At 41.6% G+C, this 25,814-nt stretch overlaps 2 protein-coding genes across 6 annotated transcripts in view; one reads left to right on the forward strand and one right to left on the reverse strand.

Annotated features, from left to right (window-relative positions):
- pola1 (polymerase (DNA directed), alpha 1) overlaps nt 1–24,233 on the reverse strand; it is a 163,989-nt gene extending 139,756 nt beyond the window's left edge. Inside the window, exons 1-3 of one of the 3 annotated variants that reach the window (XM_061922032.1) lie at nt 24,012–24,233; nt 23,275–23,362; nt 13,568–14,036 (exon numbers count right to left, since the gene is read on the reverse strand). In XM_061922032.1, coding sequence (XP_061778016.1) covers nt 13,568–13,628 — 61 coding nt within the window. In that variant the 5' untranslated portion in view covers nt 13,629–14,036; nt 23,275–23,362; nt 24,012–24,233. Of the gene's footprint in view, nt 1–13,567; nt 14,037–23,274; nt 23,370–24,011 lie in introns of those variants that run through there. The other 2 variants (XM_061922029.1, XM_061922030.1) reach the window with 2 other exon arrangements.
- On the forward strand, nt 1,810–25,814 carry pcyt1ba (phosphate cytidylyltransferase 1B, choline a). 3 transcript variants are annotated; one of them, XM_061922036.1, is made up of 8 exons: nt 1,810–2,559; nt 7,977–8,076; nt 12,180–12,296; nt 12,372–12,523; nt 12,606–12,684; nt 12,766–12,908; nt 22,686–22,874; nt 22,959–25,814. In XM_061922036.1, the coding sequence occupies exons 1-8, from the start codon at nt 2,365–2,367 to the stop codon at nt 23,205–23,207; spliced, it is 1,224 nt and encodes a 407-aa protein (XP_061778020.1). In that variant the 5' UTR covers nt 1,810–2,364; the 3' UTR covers nt 23,208–25,814. The 3 variants fall into 3 exon arrangements, with proteins under 3 accessions (XP_061778020.1, XP_061778019.1, XP_061778018.1); XM_061922035.1 differs by having other exon boundaries at nt 1,811–2,559; nt 22,956–25,813; XM_061922034.1 differs by having other exon boundaries at nt 1,815–2,559; nt 22,953–25,806.

Raw genomic sequence — 25,814 nt, forward strand, 5'->3', positions numbered from 1 at the left:
TCAAAAATATTCTAACAATAGCAACAATTAAAAAACACTTTATATGTTTATTAAATAATACTTCAACAAAATATAAACTGTGAAAAGAAATGCATCAATGCAATATTCAGTGTTGACAGCTAGATTTTTTGTGGACATGTTCCATAAATATTGATGTTAAATATTTCATTTTTTGTGAAGAAATGTTTAGAATGAAGTTGATGAATCCAGATGGATCTCTATTACAATCCCCAAAGAGGGCACTTTTAAGTTGATTACTCCTATGTGTAGAAATCTTTATTTATAACGGAATCGCTTGTTTATTTTTCAACAAGTTTTCAGTTATTTTTATATCTTTTTTTCCAAATAGTTCAAGAAAGACAACTACGAATGAGCAATATTTTGCACTGTTATACAATTTAATGAATCAGAAACTGATGACATAGTGCTGTATTTTACTTCTTCATTCCTTTTTTTCAACCAAAAATGCTTTGCTGTGATTAGGGGGTACTTGAATTTTTAAAAATTCACAGGGGGTACATCACTGAAAAAAGGTTGAGAACCACTGATTTAAATGATGATTATTCAGTGTTTTAGTCCGTTCATGATTATTGTAATCATACAATTAGGGTGAATATCCTGCACTTCTACAGTTCAGGATAAAGTCGTTGCCATGGAGATGAGTTCGGATTTGGGAGGGTACAATAGATTCATGTCCCAAATCGGGGCCACGATAGTGCCTACAAAAAACACACAAAGGCTGTTTTGTTTTTCATCCCCTCAGTCAACTGTGGCCCTTTAGATTTGAACTTTATATACAAACTTTGATCCCAATTTCACAGCTAACACTTCACTGATTATGCTGCATGTTGACAACTATTTATAATGTTGCAAACTGAATAAAATGCACTTAAACAGTATGTATTTGTTCAAGCAGACAAGAAGTGATGGCTGCACACGACGGCAAACAAGAGTGATATTGAACCATTTTGGGCTTTTCTTTTTGGAAGGCTATGGTGAAACGGCGAAGCACACACATATGTTGCAGGTCCGTTCTGCTGCGGGATTTAATGGATCAATCAAAGGCAAGTTAGCCAATGTATTTTTACGTAGCGCATAAACAAAAACCTTAAGTGACTCATGTATCGTTAGTTTTCGTTTGCGACGACGACAAATAAAAGAACAAAGACATTTCGGTTAAAACAGCAGTGCAGTACGTGAAAATGATCTTAAAAGAGACAATCTGTAAATCCGCTATACATTCTAAACACACATGGACATATATATACACATATATATACATACATATATATATATATATATATATATATATATATATATATATATATATATATATATATATATATATATATATATATATATATATATATATATAGTAACGACCTGCTGATGTGATGTGTTCTTGAGGAGTGATATTCAGAATTCCTATTGTTGTGAACGTTGCATGCCTGAAGGTGATTGGCGAAGAAGGAGAAAGTGTTGTTACAGAAATGAGAAATGCACGCAAAGTCTGACGCTCTTTTTTTAAACTTTATTGAGCAACCTATCAAACACAGCTCAACCTATGTTGTTCCCTTCACATGCACGTCTATCCTCATTTCCGCATCAACAATGCTTCCTCCTTCTTCGCCAATCACCTTCAGGCATGCAACGTTCACAACAATAGGAATCCTGAATATCACTCCTCAAGAACACATCACCACATCAGCAGGTCGTTACAATATATATATATATATATATATATATATATATATATATATATATATACACACACACACACATATATATATTTTCAATGGGCAATAGTTGTATTTGTTTACGAGCCAACACTGCTATCAATTTAACTTCCGGTATGACGAGGAGTGGGTGTCGTAAAGGCGTTCAGTTTGTTGCAACACTTTCAAGCGAATGTATGGCGTTGTACTGCAATGTATGGTTATAAAGAAAAGCGAATATGTTTTTTAAAACGTATTTTCAGACAATGAAAGGAATAAGCGAAAACCTAAATGTCTATATTGATGTTTCCCGACTGGAGCCTCCTCTATAGACCTTCTCATAGGCTTGTTGTAGCTGCTCTCTGATTGGACCAGCGGCCTCTGCCGAGAATCAGTGAACAATCAAAGATTGTCTATGAAGACAAGAGCCGCCCAACAGTCACGGTTGTAAACATTGTGGTATTCTCTTAATTATTACTTCATGTTTTTTTCTCACAGAGACGGACCTATTCCAAGTGATCATAACTAAACTACTCGAAATAATTTACTTTGTGCCTTGTTTTTTTAATGGTCTATTGCACCTGATGATTCGTGTGGAGTGGGCCTTCTTCGTAAGCAGGCCCTCTGTGCAGCCGGGAGCTCAGAGGCGATGAGAGGGGAGGGCAGACAGCACCAGGGACTGGGTGGGAGCAGGAGGGATGCGAGGGTGGAAGCAGGGGAAGAAGAACATAGTGGTGAGGAGATCATCTCTTGGATGCTGAGTCACATAATCAAGGGACCACATCCCCATGAGTCTTTGGGAATAATGGAGGAGCTTGAACACACTTGCCCCCATCCTCGGACGGTAGGGCATCAGTGTTTGTTTTCATGTATGTATGTACATGTCATGAAGTGTGTGTGGGTGTGTGTATGTAAGAAAGACAAAAGGCTTCTGGTGGTGAAGTAGACAGAAGGCTTCTGGTGGTGAAGTAGATCCCTTTATCCCATGTGTCTGTTGGAGATGCTGAGTGGACACTGAGTGGGTTGCATGATGATCCAAAAAAAAGGCGCAGTGAAGACAAAGAGGTGCAGCCAGTCTTGCTTGTCTTGCTCTTCTTCTGGCTTTAATCCTTCTTATGCCAGATGTTCTTTACTTATGCCAGACTGCGCCTTATTGAGCGCGCTCACGTCGCTCATCCTGATAGGCCCTGTGCTCATGGTCAGTTAAGCTTTTACCATCTGTCCCGTGCTAAATGTTCGCAAGACACCTCACTCTCTGATTTTTTTTTTTTTTTTTCATTTTGCCCTGAGGAATCATTGATATAAATCTTCATTTAAGTCCCACTTGTGAAATATAAATGACATTGGCCTTAATAATATGATGTAGGTTTAGTGCACCGTAACAGAAGGCCGATGTTAGTATTGATCTGTACCCAGAAAGCACCGGGCGGGAGTGGATGCAAACATTTATTGCTTTTCTAAATTACTTGTCTTGTTTATGTTCAGTGAATGAAAGGTGGACTCCACCCAGATAGATGTTCTTTGACATTGAGACTCGAGCAACAGCGCCTCTGCTGGTTGCAGTCAAGTAGTACACACCATTAATCAACAATCATTTCCACACATGGGCAGAATTTTGATTTGAAGGAACTGGGCTTCACAGTGGAAGAGGGGTTAGTGCGTCTGCCTCACAATACAAAGGTCCTGCAGTCCTGGGTTCAATCCTGGGCTCGAGATCTTTCTTTGTGGAGTTTGCATGTCCTCCCCGTGACTGTGTGGGTTCCGTCCGGGTACTCCGGCTGCCTCCCACTTCCAAAGAAATGCACCTGGGGATAGGTTGATTGGCAACACTAAATGGTCCCTAGTGTGTGAATGTGAGTGTGAATGTTGTCTGTCTATCTGTGTTGGCCCTGCTATGAGGTGGCGAGTTGTCCAGGGTGTATGCCGCCTTCTGCCTGATTGTAGCTGAGATGGGCGCCAGCGACCCCCCCCCCAAAAAAAAGGGAATAAGCGGTACAAAAATGGATGGATGGATGGAACAATTACCTTGGAATGCTCCAAATGTGTTATTAAACCAGATATACTATATGTGACCCTTATTTTTAATCAGACCCAATGGAAAAAATAGAAAATCAGCAGAAAAAAAAAGTATGTTCTTTTTTCTTAAATGCTTAACAGCTATTTTAATCCCTAAAAAAACGGGGGCTAAACCCCTTCACTGACTTGTTTAACCTTTGAGGCACTTTTTACAAGCAGGTCTCCAGGTTGCTGGCGTGTCAAGCAATCAGTCAATATCCTTTATTTAACCAGGTAAAACTCATTGAGATTAAAATCGGTTTTCCAAGAGTGGCCTGGCCAAGAGGGAAGCAAAAAAAGTTACAGAAATACATGTAACAACAACAAAAAGAAGAAGTCACACACCACAGTTAAACAGTATTCATTTTTTACAACATTAACAAAAACACGCAACGGGCCCAAAAAATAAATATTTCAGTAAGAAACAATTTAAAGGCCTACTGAAATGAGATTTTCTTATTTAAACGGGGATAGCAGGTCTATTCTATGTGTCATACTTGATCATTTTGCGATATTGCCATATTTTTGCTGAAAGGATTTAGTAGAGAACATCGACGATAAAGTTCGCAACTTTTGGTCGCTTATAAATAAGCCTTGCCTGTACCGGAAGTAGCAGACGATGTGCGTGTGACGTCATCGGTGTGAGGGTCACATTGATTTGAGCGAGGATGAAAGATTCGTGGATGAGGATATTAAGAGTGAAGGACAAGAAAAAAAAAAGGAAAAAAAAGGCAAGGACAGTGAAAGCGATTCAGATGTTATTAGACACATTTACTAGGATAATTCTGGAAAATCCCTTATCTGCTTATTGTGTTACTAGTGTTTTAGTGAAATTATATGGTACCTGAAATTCGGAGGGGTGTGGCCACAGGTGTGGTGACCGCCAGTGTCTCTGGTGGGAAGAGGTAATAGTCCGCAGCAGCTGCAGTAGGACGCAAGCTCCGCTCATAACTACGGTAAGAGCTGACTTATTACCACAATTTCCTCACCGAAACCTGCCGGTTGACATGTGGTCGGGAACCATGTTCGCTTGACCGCTCGGTTCCATAGTAAAGCTTCACCTCCGGGAATTTTAAACAAGGAAACACCGGCTGTGTTTGTGTGGCTAAAGGCAGCCGCAATACCCTGCTTCCCACCTTCCTCTTTCTACTTTGAAGTCTACATTATTAATTGAACAAATTGCAAAAGATTCAGCAACATAGATGTCCAGAATACTGTGTAATTATGCGATTAAAACAGACTACTTATAGCTTGGATTGGGCTGGAAAAAAATGTCCGCTACAACCCGAGACGTCAAACGCACGCGTCATCATACGCGTCATCATTTCGCGACGTTTTCAACAGGAAACTTCGCGGGAAATTAAAAATTGCAATTTAGTAAACTAAAAAGGCCGTATTGGCATGTGTTACAATGTTAATATTTCATCATTGATATATAAACTATCAGACTGCGTGGTCGGTAGTAGTGGGTTTCAGTAGGCCTTTAAAAACAAGTTTAATGTCCAACAGAACTGGTTTCTCGATCCTTAAAAATGGACTGAAATTTCCCTTATGTGATGTGTTGTGTAGCCTCAGATTTTTTTGTATGTCATCCCGAGACCAGGGAGAAGCACATCTGTAAGCTTTTTTTCCCCCTTAAGATTTGTTTTATCTTAAAGAACCAACATATAAAGCATGTCCTGCAACCATAAACTGTAGCACCTGGAATCTCTACATATATCACAAATATGTGGGAACCAACCCAAGAAATGATTTACATAAAAAAACATTGGAAAAACTCTGAATGGATAGTTTTCCGTTGCATACAAAGTGCAATGGTGGAAAAGGTTGCCACAACCAGTAATAAAACATAAGACACAGTGATCTACATTAGCCAGTTTATTGAATAAGTGTCGGATGCATTCATAAAAATCAAGCCTCTATAATCTAGCAAAGGCAATAATGTGGTCAGGTTCAAGCGTTTCGTTTCCTAACTTGTAGGGGGAAACGGGACTTGTTTCAAAGGAAAAAAAAAATAATTTTAAGTTTTAAGTGTATGTGAATGACAGGTAGAAAAGCTACAACACAGTTTCTAGGGAGAAAATGTCACCTAATATTTGGGTCAACACAGTAAATTATACAAATATGTGTCAGTTTGACTGTAGTGTAAGCAGACAGATCCGCTGTGCCCTGTTTGGCGTCATCAAAATAAACCAATTGTGTGCTAAGTTCATTAAATATGGTAACTGTAAATATTGCATATTAGATGTACACTGACCATTAAATAAGGGAAATGAATGCAGCCTGTAAGAATATCTCCCTGCCCCACAGTATGTTAATAGTTGTTTACACCCATCCAGCACTAAATGGCGCTGCAGTGTACAAACCCCGTTTCCATATGAGTGGGGAAATTGTGTTAGATGTAAATATAAACGGAATACAATGATTTGCAAATCATTTTCAACCCATATTCAGTTGAATATGCTACAAAGACAAAATATCTGATGTTCAAACTGATAAAAACAATTTTTGCAAATAATTATTAACTTTACAATTTGATGCGAGCAACACGTGACAAAAAAATTGGGAAAGGTGGCAATAAATACTGATAAAGTTGAGGAATGCTCATCAAACACTTATTTGGAACATCCCACAGGTGTGCAGGCTAATTGGGAACAGGTGGGTGCCATGATTGGGTACAAAAGCAGCTTCCAAGAAATGCTAAGTAATTCACAAACAAAGATGGGGTGAGGGTCCCCACTTTGTAAGCAAATTGTCGAACAGTTTTAGAACAACATTTCTTAACGAGCTATTGCAAGGAATTTAGGAATTTTACCATCTACGGTCCGTAATAAACAAAAAGTTCAGAGAATCTGAAGAAATCACTGCATGTAAGCGAAGATATTACAGACTTTTGATCCCTCAGGCGGTACTGCATTAAAAACCGACATCAGTGTGTAAAGGATATCACTACATGGGCTCAGGAACACTTCATAAAACCACTGTCAGTAACTACAGTTGGTCGCTACATCTGTAAGTGCAAGTTAAAACTCTACTATGCAAAGCCAAACCCATTTATCAACAATATCCTGAAACACTGCCGGCTTGGCTGGGCCCGAGCTCACCTAAGATGGACTGATGCAAAGTGGTAAGGTGTTCTGTGGTCTGACGAGTCCACATTTCAAATTATATTTGGAAACTGTGGACGTGGTGTCCTCTGGAACAAAGAGGAAAATAACCACCCGGATTGTTATAAGCGCAAAGTTCAAAATCCAGCATCTGTGATGGTATGAGGGTGAATTACTGCCCAAGACATGGGTAACTTACACATCTGTGAAGGCACCACTAATGCTGAAAGGTCCATACAGGTTTTGGAGCGACATATGTTGTCATCCAAGCAACGTTATCATGGACGCCCCTGCTTATTTCAGCAAGACAAGTGTTACAATAGCGTGGCTTCGTAAAAAAACGAGTGCGGGTACTTTCCTGGTCCGCCTGCAGTCCAGACCTGACTCCCATCGAAAATGTGTGGCGCATTATGAAGCCTAAAATACGACAGCGGAGACCCCGGACTGTTGAACGACTGAAGCTCTACATAAAACTAGAATGGCAAAGAATTCCAATTTCAAAGCTTCAACAATTAGTTTCCTCAGTTCTCAAAAGTTTATTGAGTGTTGTTAAAAGAAAAGGTGATGTAACACAGTGGTGAACATGCCCTTTCCCAACTACTTTGGCACATGTTGCAGCCATGAAATTCTAAGTTAATTATTATTTGCAAAAAAAATACAAAGTTTGAGTTTGAACATCAAATATCTTGTCTTTGTAGTGCATTCAATTGAATATGGGTTGAAAAGGATTTGCAATTAATTGTATTCCTTTTATATTTACATCTAACACAATTTCCCAACTCATATTGAAACAGGGTTTGTAAAAGCAGGCTTAATTGTGAGTGAGTGAGTAAGCCATTGTTTTGTCCCAGTGAGGTTGCTGTCAGGCACACCTTGTCAGTTCTCTTTCCTTACATCCATGGAGACGGATTCTGTTTCCATTACTTCATGTTTTCCCTTGTGCTGTGACTGTTTTATACATTGTCCTGTGTATCTTTTAGCTTGTAGCATTTTACATCATTTCAGGACTTGTGCAGCTCTGCCTTGATGTCAGTCCATTGTTTTATGGGGCAGACATTTAGCCATTACTCTAATGACATCTTTGCTGTATTCCTCTTAGACGCTGACCAAGCCTGCCATCTTCGCCGCAGAGAGCAGCTGCGATTGCCGCGCCCCTCATGAGAAGCTAACTGTCGCTCAGGCCCGCAAAGGAACCCCAGGTAAGAAACCTTAACGTGGGTTAGTTTAGCGCAATGATGGTATGACAGACAAGGCCTGGCAATCTAGGCTGGAAATCAGGAAAATATGGATTTTGAGAGTTAAAATTGAGATAACAGTGTACCTGAATATTTTAGCATTTACTGTATAGCAACTGTGAAACACCAGACGTGGTACAATTTAAAAACAACCCCGATGATCATTGGTACTTTAACTTAACTCAACTCAAAATGCCTCAAAAGTCAAATAAAACAAAAAGTGATGATAGTAACCAGGGAACCCTCCCTACACACAAAATACACATTTAACACAAGATTCCACAAACCATGGATGGAAAGATTTAAATGAGTAGTAGATTGTAGTTTTTGCTTTTGTTTAGTTTTCTACTGTTGACTTTATGTACTTTATATTGCTGAAAAGATTGTATGCAATAACTTTGATGAACCCACAGACTGACTTTATTTATATTATGAAAACAAGAGACAATTTAATTACAGTCCTTCCCCACTAAGAAATGACCTAACCCTATCTAAACTAACATAAAACAAATTGCTGTCGAATAGAGTGATCCTTTTACAAGACAGAGATGTTTTTACGGTGCGTTCAAGGACTGCCAAACAAAGCAAGACGTCACAATGCCCGCCAGGAATAAAACAATAATAATCATGGATTTGATTTTTACGCACTTTGTTTAAATAAATCTTTAAGTGCTACGGTATGAACCAATATTTAAAACAATAAAAGCTTATACAGACTGAAATCACTGCCAAAACTCCAAAAACACACAAATGTTCCACAGACACTCACAAAGATTCGCAAGTAGAATAAAAAATATGTTTAGACTTAGATTAATTAATTGTACCCGTGACACTGCTCAGTAACCGGAGAAATTATCATAAAACAAGACACTATGTCTTTCACAATTAAAAAAACAAAATTCCCCAATCCAAACTTGTATAAACACATAACTGTCTGAGGAATTAAGATATTAAAATTGTACAAACGAAACCTACAGGCTGTGCTTTCTAAAACAAGGAGAGCGATCGATACTTGAAGGAGGTGAACTTGTTTGACGTCACATTAACCGGACACGACGCTCCCAAACCTAATTTATTTCTTTATCATTAAAACAACACAAACTTTTACATATTTCAAAACCCAAAACCAGTGAAGTTGGCACGTTGTGCAATTCGTAAATAAAAACAGAATACAATGATTTGCAAATCCTTTTCAACTTATATTCAATTGAATAGACTGCAAAGACAAGATATTTAATGTTTGAACTGAGAAACTTTTCTTTTTTTGATAATAATCATTAACTTAGAATTAAATGGCAGCAACACATTGCAAAACAGTAAACGTCAGTAAACGTTTGGGAACTGAGGAGACCAATTTTTTAAGCTTTTCAGGTGGAATTATTTCCTATTCTTGCTTGATGTACAGCTTAAGTTGTTCAACAGTCCGGGGTCTCCGTTGTGGTATTTTAGGCATCATAATGCGCCACAAATTTTTAATGGGAGACAGGTCTAGACTACAGGCAGGCCAGTCTAGTACCCGCACTCTTTTACTATGAAGCCATGCTGTTGCAACACGTAGCTTGGCATTGTCTTGCTGGAATAAGCAGGGGCGTCCATGAAAAACACGTAGCCCGGATGGGAACATATGTTGCTCCAAAACCTGTATGTACCTTTCATCATTAATGGTGCCTTCACAGATGTGTAAGTTACCCATGCCTTGGGCACTAATACACCCCCATACCATCACAGATCCTGGCTTTTCGACTTTGTGCCGATTACAATCCGAATGGTTCTTTTCCTCTTTGGTCCAGAGAACACAACGTCCACAGTTTCTAAAAACAATTCAAAATGTGGACTCGTCATATCACAGAACAGCCGGCAGCGTTTCCGGGCGTTGTTAATAAATGGCTTTGTCTTTGCATAGTAGAGTTTTACTTGCCCTTACAGATGTAGCGACAAACTGTAGTCACTGACAGTGGTTTTCTGAAGTGTTGCTGAGCCCATGTGGTGATATCCTTTACACACTGTTGCTTTTTGATGCAGTACCGCCTGAGGGATCGAAGGTCTGCATTATCATTGCTTACATGCAGTGATTTCTTCAGATTCTCTGAACTTTTTGATGATATTACGGACCGTAGATGGTAAAATCCCTAAATTCCTTGCAATAACACGTTGAGAAATGTTGTTCTAAAAGTGTTCGACAATTTGCTTACAAAGTGGTGACCCTTGCCCCATCCTTGTTTGTGAATGACTGAGCATTTCATAAAAGCTGTTTTTATACCCAATCATGGCATCCAAGTGTTCCCAATTAGCCTGTTCACCTATGGGATGTTCCAAATAAGTGTTTGATAAGCATTCCTAAACTTTCTCAGTCTTTTTTGCCTCTTGTGCCAGCTTTTGTGAAACATGTTGCAGGCATCAAATTCCAAATTAGCTAATATTTGCAAAAAATAATAAATTTTTCCACATCCGTTAAGTATCCTGTCTTTGCAGTCTACTCAATTGAATATAAGTTGAAAAGGATCTGCAAATCATCGTATTCTGTTTTTTTTTTAACAATTGACACAATGTGCCAACTTCACTAGTTTTGGGGTTTGTAAAACAGAAGAAGATAAACATATTAAAAAATTCAATTACAAATAATATGGCTCTAAGTAGCCAGAAACATATTATGTAACATTTCTTCTGTCAAGAAAGTATAGATTATGTTGCTATTTACTGTATGATGAAAAAAAAGCTTGTTTGTAAGTGTGTGAGTAATTTTTGAGTGCATTTAACGATACCATGAAAATAATGACTGATCATTTTAGTGACAATAATCGTAATATGAAATGTTCCTATCGTTCCATTCCTAATCCCTTTACAGATTATTTGAAAAAATTATCAATAGACTAATAACACCTTCAAACAAACTGCAAATGTACTATACAATTTTCCCCCTAAAATGTAATATGAACTGGTTATACTGTGCACTGCTTGATTGAAACTTTTATTAGTAGATTGAACAGTACAGTACATATTCTGTACAATTGACCACTAAATGGTAACACCTGAATAAGTTTTTCAACTTGTTTAAATTGGGGTCCACGTTAATCAATTCATGGTAGCATTACACTTAATAACTACAGCAATGCCTATGAAACACTACCAGGTGACAGCAATGCTCTTACCTTCTATATCTGTCAGTCAATTTTAAAAGTTGAGTAGAAATAATCTGTTTAAATCAGGGGGGTCTTAGACACGCGGCCCGGGGGCCAATTGCGGTCCGGGAGACGTTATTTTGCGACCCCCACCTTTAAATGAAAGTTTGATGTTAGTGCGGCCCGCAAGTTTTATATGAATGGCGCTTGACAGCGTTGTGTTATTTGGGTCCAAAATGGCTCTTTCAACGTTCTGGGTTGCCTACCCCTGCGTTGGTGGAAAAGCGGCAAATGAGTGAAAGCAACAGAGACGTTGCCATGGAGACGAGGTTTTTCCTATGTGACTGACTGCAGTCGCACTGCGACACCTGTCCGTCAGTAATAACACTCCCCAATAACCTGGACCAATTCAAACCGTTATTTGTTTTTTTATTGTTTAATTTGCATTGCCTCACACGATGAACGCTACATATATTTCTATGTGACGTCGGATAACACTCTGTGGGTCGTTACTTTTATGCGCTCACAATCCCGCCAACTGCAGTGTTGCTGGAAGGAGGAAAAGCGTAACGACACACATTGCGGGAATAACATTCTCCGTGAATCAGGAAAATACAAATATATTCCACAATCCCAAAAACGTCTTTTTCAAAGTTTGCAGTGAAGAGAAAGGTTTGTGATGAGCAAAGACAATTCCAGGAAAAGTGGGAGATGCAATATTTCTTTGTTGAGCACGGGGGCACCCCGACGTGTCTTATTTGCACAGACAAAAATGTTTTTTTAAGAAATCTTTTCTTACGGCCCAACCTCACCCAGACTCTGTATCCAGTGGCCCCCAGGTAAATTGAGTTTGAGACCCCTGGTTTAAATAAAATGAATACAAACAATAGAAAAACACCCGTCCTGCAAATGCAATAAAATCCTATCATTTTAAATTGTGTATTTCAGTGGACCGTCCAGTGAGAGTGTACGCTGATGGCATCTTTGACCTCTTTCACTCTGGCCATGCCCGTGCTCTCATGCAGGCCAAGAACCTCTTCCCTAACACCTACCTAATTGTGGGAGGTAAGAGACTACCTGAAAAAAATGCCTTTAAAAAGCAGCTGCAGCCACAATTACTGTAATATTTGTGTGAAACAGTGTGCAGTGATGATCTGACCCATAAGTACAAAGGCTTCACGGTCATGACAGAGATAGAACGATACGAAGCTCTACGACACTGCCGCTACGTTGATGAAGTACTGAGGGATGCTCCTTGGACGCTCACACCCAAATTTCTGGAGGAACACAAGGTGCGTGCGAAAGATGTTCAAACACTAGTGGGAGGACGTGTGCGTACATCCGCCAATACACTGTACTTTAATTGTTTCTCAGATCGATTTTGTCGCTCATGATGATATCCCATACTCCTCAGCAGGGAGCGAGGATGTCTACAAACACATTAAGGAGGCAGGTTAGTGTGTCTGTGTGACGCTCTGGGAAGTGAAAACTTTTCCGCTGTTAAAGGAATATTTGTTTCATATGCACACACTAGGGATGTTCGTGCCTACACAACGCACCGAGGGCATCTCCACGTCAGACATTATCACTAGAATTGTCAGAGACTACGACGTCTACGCCCGGCGCAACCTCCAACGTGGCTATACGGCCAAGGAACTCAACGTCAGCTACATCAATGTGAGGTCATGATTCTGGTGTGGAACTTTATAGCTGTAATCTTAAAATGTAGTCTTATCTTTAGGACTGTGGTCTGTTTGTGGCTAAATTGGCAACATCAATCACTCCTGCTCAATCTTCTTATCCTCTGGCAAACCATCCATCCCTCCGTCCATTTTGTACCGCTTATTATCTTTGGGGTTGCGAGGGGCGCTCAGCTACAATCGGGCGGAAGGCGGTGTACACCCTGGACAAGTCGCCACCTCATCGCAGGGCGAACACAGATAGACAGACAACATTCACACACTAGGGACAATTTAGTGTTGCCAATCAATCTATCACCAGGTGCATGTCTTTGGATGTGGGAGGAAGCCGGAGTACCCGGAGGGAACCCACGCATTCACGGGGAGAACATGCAAATTCCATACAGAAAGATCCCGAGCCGGGAATTGAACCCCAGGCTACTCAGGACCTTCGTATTGTGAGGCAGACGCACTAACCCTTCTACCACAGTGAAGCCTCTGGCAAACCAGACATGTTAAATTGTGTTTATAAACAAGGGTAAACGGGCAGGTCGCGACAAATTCATTCGGGCAGCCAAAGATAAATGAATGCATGGTAAACATTGGAATGAAGTCCGCTGAAAAAGGTTTGATTATGCAAAAAAATATATTTCTTACCTGTTGTAAACGGCCTCTCGCCGCCATCGTGTGGGTTGCATGGACCATTGACGGAGGACATCGCTTCGCACAGGTTTGACACTTTATTTTTCAATAAGTCGCTCGCAGTGTCGGTCGGTCGCTCTTTCAGCTCCACCACCGCTGCTTTTCAGTCGCCGCGTCTTTGCAGTGCTGGTCTTGGTCGCTCCGTGGTTCTCGCTCGTCTGAACGCTTGTCTGGTTGTCTCATACTACTTCTGCCACGAGTGTTCCTCCTTCGCCCCTTTTATGCTGCAGCAGAAGATGATGGGATTGAGAACAGGTGTGTAGTTTACGCACCTGACTGGGCTGGCTGCAGCATCGCTCCGAGTGCGCCACGCCTCTCCTCTCTGCTGTATGCTCCGCCTTCTGGCCTCCATCTTGGGTAGGACAGCCATATTTCCTAGCCCGCTGTCGGCTCATCGGCTCAGTCTCTCCACACCTGTTGGTACCTGTTTTTGTGTATTTGGGATCACCATAAGTTAAATTATTTTCAATAAAACCATGGTGGCATGGCAAATATATTTTTTCAACAAGACATGCACCTGGGGACTTGTTGAGCTGATTGGCAACATTAAATTGGCCCTAGTGTGTGAATGTGAATGGTTGTCTGTGTTGGCCCTGTGTTGAGGTGCCTTCCGCCAAAGTTCAGCTGGAATAGGCTCCATCCCTGCCCGGGCCCCCAAGGGGACAAGCGGTAGGAAATGGATGGATAGAATTTACACTTCTTCCCAATTTGCTCCAAACAAACCATTTGGAATTTGCTTGATTTTAGTGACCATTTATTCCTTAGTTGCATCAGCAAATATCGCCATATATGGTGGAGGTTTACCCGAATAAATTTGCACGATTCCGACATTTTTGTCCAGTTGTGGTCTAAAGTTGAAGTTAAAATAATCCTTATTTTTCTCTTTCATCTTGTTGTGGGGGACACTGGCTCGCACATGCATGCTAAAATCCTCCAAAGTTGCCATTACTAATAAAAATGAGCGAATAGTTGTTACTTATATCAGTCAGTAGACTCTATACGGAAGCACTAAAATCTACAACATGGCTGACGGGATGGAGACACATTCAAAGGGGGTTGGTCTTGAGGAGGGCTTTGGCACATAAATAGGACTGCCCACAAAACGGCACACTCTGAAGAGAAAGTCCAAAATAGGGTCTGTTAAGCTAAATCTTTGGAAAAATTTAATTGGAGCACCAACATTAAATGTTATGTGCACCCAAGAAAGTGCTTTAAATGAAAAATAAACTACCCCTTTAAAAGACGCACAGCGTCCAGATGATAGAAAATTCCCAAGAAGTTTTCTTTATGAAAATAAAACTGACAGTCATTTCCCATTATATTAATCAGTTTTTGGTGGACAAATAATTGTACTTGGAACGCCTTATTTCTATCGCCAGACTTGATATGCAGCCCCCTCTTGGTGTGACATCATCTACAGAACTGGAGCCCATTCCTCCGCATAGACAGTGTGGATAAAGGCATGTATTTTATTTTGATCACTTAATCGCATGCTTTTGTTACCCTGGTACATGATTACTTAAAAACTGATATGTTTGACAGTAGCAATAAATAAACATTTTCCAACTTCCATCTCTTCTTCCAACGAGATCAAAGCCTATGTTTCCTCGTAATCTCTCAGCATTTCCTCAGGCGTTTTTAGGAAAACATCAGTGGAAGAGGACGCAAAACAGAATACTCACAGCTTACCTTCTTTTATTTAATCTCTGTGGCGGCACTTATTTCTCCCTTTTTTCCACAGGTTCTGAGTCATTTTTTTTCTCCCCTCGAGTGTGCTCCTGATTTTCAGGAGTTCATTTGACTTGAGTCTTTACTACTTTTTCCATACCCTTCTTCTTCAAAGTCAGAAACATTAAAATGATAGGTGCATATGGCGTGGGCCATAATTTCTTCATATTCCCATCATTCGGAAATGGATGCAGGCTGACCCCCACTTTAGTTGTTTAGCTAATACCTGCAATAATGCATCAGGTAGCCATATTCGGTGACTCCTTCAAATTCTGTGTGAATATAAAATGACTCGGAATGAAGATGCTGCCAAAACACATACTACGCATTATGAAATTAGCTCCAGTCTTCCGTAGGTGACGTCAGCAGGCTGATGCAAGCCTGCCCACATTTTGGAGCTAAAAGTGGCCGTTCCAAAATGTGCTGAAACATGTTAGAAAACAAGCCTACTGTGTCTATTTTGAAGACATAGTTTTTATGTCCAAAACTATGTGCAAATCTTGTCAGCATTGGATGGGTCGACAACCTGTCTTTTTTGACCAACTCATTCATTTTGTGACGACATGTCTTGTTGTATTATTAACGTCCTCATTTTCGCTGAGCAGCGTAAAACGACATAACTGGGTTTGTTATACAGCATTAAAATGTGCACACTGTGGGGAATCGACATTAACAGGTTTCATTCGTATAGCTACTTTGCCATCTGGAAAGTATTCACAGCACTCACATTTTTCCACATTTTGTTATGTTGCAGTCTTATTCCAATGGCAATGTTAAAGGGTTTTTTTTTGTGACAATTTGGTAATTTCTTAAAAAAAAATCACGTCCATAAGTATTCAGACCCTTTGCTCAATATTTGGTTGACGCACTTTCGGCAGCAATTTCAGCCTCAAATATTTTTGAATACGATCCCACAAGCTTGGCACACCTATCTTTGGGCACGTTTGCTAATTTCTCTTTGTGGCACTTATTAAGTTTCATCAGGTTGGATTAGAAGCGTTGGTTTTTATCCAGGGTGTCTGTGCATTGCTGCATTTATCTTCCCCTTCATCCTGACCAGTCCCCCAGTTCCTATCACCGAAAACCTGCCTTTGCAGGGATGGTATTGGCCTGGCGATGAGCAGAACCTGGTTTCCTCCAAAAATTATGCCTGGCATTCACGCCAAAGAGTTCAATCTGTGTCTCATCACATTAGAAAACTTTTGTTTCTCATGTTTTTGAGTTTTTCAGGTGCACTTTGGCAAACTTCTTAATAAGAAATTGCTTTCAGCCTGATTGCTGCAGAGATGGTTGTCCTTCTAGAACAGAGGTCACCAACAACACCAGGTCACCCGTAAGGACCAGATGAGTAGCCCGCTGGCCTGTTCTAAAAATAGCTCATATAGCAGCACTTATCAGTGAGATGCCTCTATTTTTTAAATTTTATTTATTTACTGGCAAGCTGGTCTCGATTAGCTCCATCCATCCATCATCTTCCGCTTATCCGAGGTCGGGTCGCGGGGGCAGCAGCCTAAGCAGGGAAGCCCAGACTTCCCCATCTCCAGCCACTTCGTCTAGCTCTTCCCGGGGGATCCCGAGGCGTTCCCAGGCCAGCCGGGAGACATAGTCTTCCCAACGTGTCCTGGGTCTTCCCCGTGGCCTCCTACAAGCTGGACGTGCCCTAAACACATCCCTAGGGAGGCGTTCGGGTGGCATCCTGACCAGATGCCCGAACCATCTCATCTGGCTCCTCTCGATGTGGAGGAGCAGCGGCTTTACGTTGAGCTCCTCCCGGATGGCAGAGCTTCTCACCCTATCTCTAAGGGAGAGCCCCGCCACCCGGCGGAGGAAACTCATTTCGGCCGCTTGTACCCGTGATCTTATCCTTTCGGTCATGACCCAAAGCTCATGACCATAGGTGAGGATGGGAACGTAGATCGACCGGTAAATTGAGAGCTTTGCCTTCCGGCTTAGCTCCTTTTTCACCACAACGGCTCGATACAACGTCCGCATTACTGAAGACGCCGCACCGATCCGCCTGTCGATCTCACGATCCACTCTTCCCTCACTCGTGAACAAGACTCCTAGGTACTTGAACTCCTCCACCTGGGGCAGGGTCTCCTCCCCAACCCGGAGATGGCACTCCACCCTTTTCCGGGCGAGAACCATGGACTCGGACTTGGAGGTGCTGATTCTCATTCCGGTCGCTTCACACTCGGCTGCGAACCGATCCAGTGAGAGCTGAAGATCCCGGCCAGATGAAGCCATCAGGACTACATCATCTGCAAAAAGCAGAGACCTAATCCCGTGGCCACCTAACCGGAACCCCTCAACGCCTTGGCTGCGCCTAGAAATTCTGTCCATAAAAGTTATGAACAGAATCGGTGACAAAGGACAGCCTTGGCGGAGTCCAACCCTCACTGGAAACGTGTCCGACTTACTGCCAGCAATGCGGACCAAGCTCAGACACTGATCATACAGGGAGCGGACTGCCACAATAAGACAGTCCGATACCCCATACTCTCTGAGCACTCCCCACAGGACTTCCCGAGGGACACGGTCGAATGCCTTCTCCAAGTCCACAAAGCACATGTAGACTGGTTGGGCAAACTCCCATGCACCCTCAAGAACCCTGCCGAGAGTATAGAGCTGGTCCACAGTTCCACGACCAGGACGAAAACCACACTGTTCCTCCTGAATCCGAGGTTCGACTATCCGGCGAAGCCTCCTCTCCAGTACACCTGAATAAACCTTACCAAGAAGGCTGAGGAGTGTGATCCCACGATAGTTGGAACACACCCTCCGGTCCCCCTTCTTAAAGAGAGGGACCACCACCCCGGTCTGCCAATCCAGAGGTACCGCCCCCGATGTCCACGCGATGCTGCAGAGTCTTGTCAACCAAGACAGCCCCACAGCATCCAGAGCCTTAAGGAACTCCGGGTGGGTCTCATCAGATTCCCCAGGCACCGCTTCCTCAAAGGAAGACGTGTTGGTGGGATTGAGGAGGTCTTCGAAGTATTCCCTCCACCGATCCACAACATCCGCAGTCGAAGTCAGCAGAACACCATCCACACCATACACGGTGTTGATAGTGCACTGCTTCCCCTTCCTGAGGCGCCGTATGGTGGTCCAGAATCGCTTCGAAGCCGTCCGGAAGTCGTTTTCCATGGCTTCCCCGAACTCTTCCCATGTCCGAGTTTTTGCCTCCGCGACCGCTAAAGCTGCACACCGCTTGGCCCGTCGGTACCCGTCCACTGCCTCCGGAGTCCTATGAGCCAAAAGAACTCGATAGGACTCCTTCTTCAGCTTGACGGCATCCCTCACTGCTGGTGTCCACCAACGGGTTCTGGGATTACCGCCACGACAGGCACCAACAACCTTGCGGCCACAGCTCCAATCAGCCGCCTCGACAATAGAGGTTCGGAACATGGTCCACTCGGACTCAATGTCCCGCACCTCCCTCGTGACATGTTCAAAGTTCTCCCGGAGGTGTGAATTGAAACTCTCTCTGACAGGAGACTCTGCCTGACGTTCCCAGCAGACCCTCACAATGCGCTTGGGCCTGCCAGGTCTGTCCGGCATCCTCCCCCACCATCGCAGCCAACTCACCACCAGGTGGTGATCGGTAGAAAGCTCCGCCCCTCTCTTCACCCGAGTGTCCAAAACATAGCTCGACATTTTTAATTCTAAGAGAGACAAAACTCAAATAGAATTTGAATATCCGAGAAAATATTTTTTAAAGACTTGCTCTTCAGTAGTTTAAATAAATTCATTTATTTTTTTACTTTGCTTCTTATAACTTTCAGAAAGACAATTTTAGAGAAAAAATACAACCTTAAAAATGATTTTAGGATTTTCAAACACATATACCTTTTTACCTTTTAAATTCTTTCCTCTTCTTCACCGACAATTTAAACCAATGTTTAAGTATTTTTTTTTATTGTAAAGAATAATAAATACATTTTAATTTAATTCTTCATTTTAGTTTCTGTTTTTTCGAAGAAGAATATTTGTGAAATATTTCTTCAAAGTTATGATTAAAATTCAAAAAAAATATTCTGGCAAATCTAGAAAATCTGTAGAATCAAATTAAAATCCTATTTCAAAGTCTTTTGAATTTCTTTTAAAATTTTTGTTTTGGAAAATCTAGAAGAAATAATGATTTGTCTTTGTTAGAAATATAGCTTGGTCTAATTTGTTATATATTCTAACAAAATGCAGATTGGATTTTAACCTATTTGAAACATGTCATCAAAGATCTAAAATTAATCTTAATCAGGAAAAATTACTAATGATGTTGCAAAAATTCTTTTAAAAATGTTTTCAAAAACATTCGAATCAGTTACTTTTTCTCTTCTTTTTTTTTCATTTGAATTTTGAATTTTAAGGAGTCGAAATTGAAGATAAACTATGTTTCAAAATTAAATTTTCATTTTTTTATGGTTTTCTCCTCTTTTAAACCGTTCAATTAAGTGTTTTTTTCATCATTTATTCTCTACAAAAAACCTTCCGTAAAAGGAAAAAAAATGTACGACGGAATGACAGACAGAAATACCCATTTTTATATATATAGATTTATTTATTAAAGGTAAATTGAGCAAATTGGCTATTTCTGGCAATTTATATAAGTGTGTATCAAACTGGTAGCTTTTTGCATTAATCCGTACCAAAGAAGTAGCTCTTGGTTTCAAAAAGGTTGGTGACCCCTGTTCTAGAAGGTTCTCTTCTTCCCTAAAAGGAATGTTGTAGCTCTGACAGAGGGATTATTGGGTCCTTGACTAAACTAAAATGAATGCAACAATGTACAGCAACACCCTGAATGAAAACCAACACTTCCCATCCAATCTCATGAAGCTAAAGAGGTGCTGCAAAGAGGAATAGGCAAAACTGCCCGAAGATAGGTGTGCCATGCTTGTAGTATCCGTCCATCCATTTTCTACCGCTTATTCACTTTTGGGGTCGCTGGCACCTATCTCAGCTACAATCGGGCGGAAGGCGGGGTACACCCTGGACAAGTCGCCACCTCATCGCAGGGCCAACACAGATAGACAGACAACATTCACACACTAGGGACCATTTAGTGTTGTCAATCAACCTATCCCCAGGTGCATGTCTTTAGAGGTGGGAGGAAGCCGGAGTACCGGGAGGGAACCCACGCAGTCACGGGGAGAACATGCAAACTCCACACAGATAGATCCTGAGCCTGGGATTGAACCCAAGACTGCAGGACTTTTTCGTATTGTGAGTGATTGATTGGTTGATACTTTTATTAGTAGATTGCACAGTTCAGTACATATTCCATACAATTGACCACTAAATGGTAACACTCCAATAAGTTTTTCAACTTGTTTAAGTCGGGGTCCACGTTAATCAATTCATGGTACAAATATATACTATCAACATAATACAGTCATCACACAAGTTAATCATCATAGTATATACATTGAATTATTTACATTATTTACAATCCGGGGGGTGGGATGAGGAGCTTTGGTTGATATCAGTACTCCAGTCAACAATTTCATCAACAGAGCAATGTGGACATTGAAACAGTGTAGGTCTTATTTAGTAGGATATGTACAGCCAGCAGAGAACATACTGAGTTCAGATAGCATAAGAACAAGTATATACATTAGAAGTACATTTGAGTTGTTTATAATCCAGGGAGATGGGATGTGAATGGAGGAGGGTATTAGTAAAGTGTTGAAGTTGCCTGGAGGTGTTGTTTTAGAGCGGTTTTGAAGGAATATAGAGATGCACTTACTTTTATACCTGTTGGGAGTGTATTCCACATTGATGTGGCATAGAAAGAGAATGAGTTAAGACATTTGTTAGATCGAAATCTGGGTTTAACGTGGTTTGTGGAGCTCCCCCTGGTGTTGTGTTTATGGCGGTCATTTACATTAAGGAAGTAGTTTGACATGTACTTCGGTATCAAGGAGGTGTAGCGGATTTTATCGACTAGGCTCAGTGCAAGTTGTTTTACTCTGTCCTCCACCCTGAGCCAGCCCACTTTGGAGAAGTGGGTTGGATTGAGGTGTGATCTGGGGTGGAGGTCTAAAAGTAACCGGACTAGCTTATTCTGGGATGTTTGGAGTCTAGATTTGAGGGTTTTGGAGGTGCTGGGGTACCAGGAGGTGCAAGCGTAATCGAAGAAGGGTTGAATGAGAGTTCCCGCGAGAATCCTCAAGGTGCTTTTGTTTACCAGAGAGGAGATTCTGTAGAGGAATCTCGTTCTTTGGTTGACCTTTTTGATCACCTTGGTTGCCATTTTATCACAGGAAAGATTAGCCTCTAGAATGGAACCTAGGTAGGTGATCTCATCCTTCCTGGTGATAACAATGTCACCCACTTTTATAGCGAAGTCACTGACCTTCATAAGTTTGATATGGGACCCAAATAGGGTGGATTCTGTTTTACCTAAGTGTATGGATAGCTTGTTGTCAGCGAGCCAGGTGTAAATATTGAGGAGTTCAGCACTGTGACTTGTCCTTGCCGGATACCAGCAGGGCCGAGTCATCCGCATACAGGAACAATTCACAGTGGCATGCTGATGGCAGGTCATTTACGTATATTAGGAACAGTAAAGGTCCTGGTATACTGCCTTGGGGGACTCCACAGCTTACTGAGAGGGGAGGGGACATGTTGCCGTTCACATCTACCACCTGTTTCTTCCCCTCCAAGTAAGATTGCATCCAGCTCGATGAGGTTTCGTCAAATCCGATTGATCGGAGCTTATTCAACAGTATAGCGTGGTTAAGGGGGTCAAAGGCCTTCTGAATGTCCAGCATGACCATGCCGCAGTATTTGCCCGCGTCCACCTCATGTTTGATGTGGTCGCTCAGATAGAGAAGGCATGTGTCCGTGGAGTGGTTAGTTCTGAAGCCGGATTGGAATTTGTACATTAGTTTATTAGTAGCAAGGTATCTATCAACCTGTTCATAAACTATTTTCTCCATTACTTTCGAGGCAGACGCACTAACCCCTCTTCCACCGTGAAGCCCAAAAAAATCAATCAAAATCTATGTCATTTTGAATTATTGACCTATTCAAGACTTCGATTACGTCACATTGAATATTCCACTTTGAGATATTTTTGGGGGGAAAATTTTGCATATTTTGTGTTTTGCCATATAAAAAACTGAGCTGTTTTCAAAAGTACTTGAGGCTGTAGTTGCTGCTGTGAATACATAAATTGATTTGCAAAAAAAATTAACTATTCACATTGTCATTGTTGGGTATTGGAATAAATTAATTGATTCCGTTTTGGAATTAGGCTGTGACAACAAAATGTGGGAAAAGTGAAGTGCTGTGAATACTTTCCGGATGCACTTTATTTGTAACGTAACAACAAATATTTTAACAGGAAAAGAAGTACCGGCTGCAGAACCAAGTGGACCGGATGAAGGAGAAGGTTCGCAACGTTGAGGAAAAGAGCAAACATTTTGTTTACCGCGTGGAAGAGAAGAGTCACGACCTCATTCAGAAGTGGGAAGAGAAATCCCGTGAGTTTATCGGTAACTTCCTGGAGCTATTTGGACCTGATGGGACATGGGTAAGCGTCACAAACGCACATTTTGGGGACTTCTAATGGCATTTAATTCGAGCTTTCACTTTGTGTGGGCTTGCGCAGAAGCAGGTGTTTCAGGAGCGCAGCGGTCGAATGCTGTCCTACGCTATGTCTCCCAGAGAATCCCCCTGCAGCAGCCCATCGCGTGAACTGTCTCCCCAGCGCTCACCTTCGCCCCCGTCTCCTCCCGACCGCTGGCACAATGCACGGCCCTTGCTGCCAACCTCCCCCAAAGGAGCGTTGGCCTCCATCAGCAGCATGAGTGAAGGCGATGAGGATGACGTGGACACTCCCACAAGCTCACAGAACACTGCCTGACAGCTTGGGCGCACAAATACACACACACACACTTCCCACACACTGGATGGATACCAAAACACTTTACCTCAAGGAAAATACAGAAGCTGTGGGAATTCTGTGCAGCTGGGTTGTCGGGGTGACCCACGCAGAATAAGGTGGATGATGAAGGTTCACTGTATAGCAGAAAAATGTGCACTCGTCACAGTAGATTGCTGAAAGAAACATTCCTGCAGCCTTGTCAAGCCACATACTGTTTTGTCTTTTTTTAGGAGAGCACTGTCTGTTTGGGAGGCCATCTTTTTTGAAGTAGGACAGTCATAATATAAACACAGCGCTATTAAAACACTCTCAGTACTGTACATTATTCAGTTGATCATTAAACCACACTAAGGCTTTTAAATTGAAAGCGGAAGACGACAAACAGGAAATGCAGGGCAAAAAGGGGGGGTGCTGTGAAATGAAGGTAAATCCAATTTTCTGATTTTGGTCCGTTTTACTCAATTGTAATGTTTCTATTACCAATGTACACATTTTTTGTATTTTAAGGACAGCAGTGACAAAACATTGTGTTTGTGTAGTTAATTGTTAAGGCGTGCTCGGGTACAGGGCATATAGTACCCGGATGCTTAACTAAACTTTCACGCTAACTTTGAGGACTGTTGTACTTCGACCATGAACTACAATTTAAGCAATAATGTGTTGGTGAAACAGCTGTATAATGTTAATAGGACAAATAAACAGTAGGTTTTCACCAACAGCTGTATAACGTGAATGGGACACATTAAAAAGTGCAGTTTGTTGATGAACGTAATAAGAGCTTACTTGTCAAGTGTGTGCAGGATCGGTGCTTCACACTACAAAGCGTTCTCATTTCAAAACCGTAAAACTTAATTCATAATACAACTTGCTCATCATTGTAAATGTTTTGTCTTTCAGAATACTGTATTACCTCCGACTAAAGTTGACAGAACACATAACATTTATGTACAGTACTTAACTCGCTGAAGCAGGCTACGAGGTACGTGATCACGTGACCGGGTGTTGGCGTCAATTGGATAGCGAAGCTACGTCATAGTGACCCGGATGTTGGCGTTCATTCATTCTAGATGGGCAAACTTGATGTTATGTACGTTTCAATGAAGCAAACTGCAAATAAAAACATTTTTGGCACTATTACATTGGTGACTGATACACAAAAATTTAAAGAAATTAACAGTTTACCTGTTATGCATCATCCATCCAATTTCTGCCGCTTATTCCCGTTCGGGGTCGCTGGCGCCTATCTCAGCTACAATCGGGCGGAAGGCGGGGTACACCCTGGACAAGTTGCCATCTCATCGCAGGGCCAACACAGATAGACAACATTCACACTCACACACTAGGGCCAATTTAGTGTTGCCAATCAACCTATCCATCACGAGTCACATAATACACATCTCACTTGTGGCTATGTTGGGTTTAAAATCTAGGAATAGTATGTCAGATTATGTCGTCTAAAAGATGATTTAAAGGCTTACTGAAATGAGATTTTCTTATTTAAACGGGGACAGCAGGTCCATTCTATGTGTCATACTTGATCATTTCGCGATATTGCCATATTTTTGCTGAAAGGATTTAGTAGAGAACATCCACGATAAAGTTCGCAACTTTTGGTCGCTAATAAAAAAAACCTTGCCTGTACCGGAAGTAGCAAATGATGTACGCGTGACGTCACGGGTTGTCGGGCTCCTCACATTGTTTACAATCATAGCCACCGGCAGTGAGAGCGATTCCGACCGAGAAAGCGACAATTTCCCCTTTGAGCAAAAATGAAAGATTCGTGGATAAGAATAATGAGTGAAGGACTAGAAAAAAAAAAAAGTCAGGGGTGTGTGGCCACGGGTGTGGTGACTGCCAGTGTCTCTGACAGAAGGAAGCAGCAGGACGCAAGCTCCGCTGATGTCTACGGTAAGAGACGACTTATTAGAACAATTTTCTCACCGAAACTTGCCGGTTGACATGTGGTCGGGATCCATGTTCGCTTGACCGCTCTGTTCTATAGTAAAGCTTCACCTTCTGGAATTTTAAACAAGGAAACACCGGCTGTGTTTGTGTGGCTAAGGGCAGCTGCAGTGCACCGCTTCCCACCTCCATCTTTCCACTTTGACTTCTCCATTATTAATTTAACAAATTGCAAAAGATTCAGCAACACAGATGTCCAGAATACTGTGTAATTATGCGATTGAAGCAGACTACTTTTAGCTTCGATCGGGCTGGAAAAAAATGTCCGCTACAACCCGAGACGTCACGCCCATGCATCATCATACGCGTCATCATTCCGCGACGTTTTCAACAGGATACCTCACGGGAAATTTAAAATTGCAATTTAGTAAACTAAAAAGGCCGTATTGGCATGTGTTGCAATGTTAATATTTCATCATTGATATATAAACTATCAGACAGGGTGGTTGGTAGCAGTGGGTTTCAGTAGGCCTTTAAGTGAGTCAATACATTGCTGCAGGGTTCATGATTTTTTTCAGGGAATATTACAGTATGTTCACTTGAAACCCCTAAAATATATTATAATGGGAATGTTTTTTTTTTTATTAAAAAGTCCAAATAACTTGGTATGGAAATAAAATTCAA

Source organism: Nerophis ophidion, linkage group LG15 (assembly GCF_033978795.1).
Source record: "Nerophis ophidion isolate RoL-2023_Sa linkage group LG15, RoL_Noph_v1.0, whole genome shotgun sequence".
In the NCBI taxonomy this organism is placed as follows: Eukaryota; Metazoa; Chordata; class Actinopteri; order Syngnathiformes; family Syngnathidae; genus Nerophis; species Nerophis ophidion.

Excerpts from the sequence above, each read along its gene's own strand:
- pcyt1ba (XM_061922034.1), top strand. The coding sequence starts at position 2,365 with ATGAGAGGGGAGGGCAGACAGCACCAGGGACTGGGTGGGAGCAGGAGG. Across the intron at positions 12,297-12,371 it reads CACCTACCTAATTGTGGGAG|TGTGCAGTGATGATCTGACC; the intron begins GTAAGAGACTAC and ends TGTGTGAAACAG. Across the intron at positions 22,875-22,952 it reads TTGGACCTGATGGGACATGG|AAGCAGGTGTTTCAGGAGCG; the intron begins GTAAGCGTCACA and ends GGGCTTGCGCAG.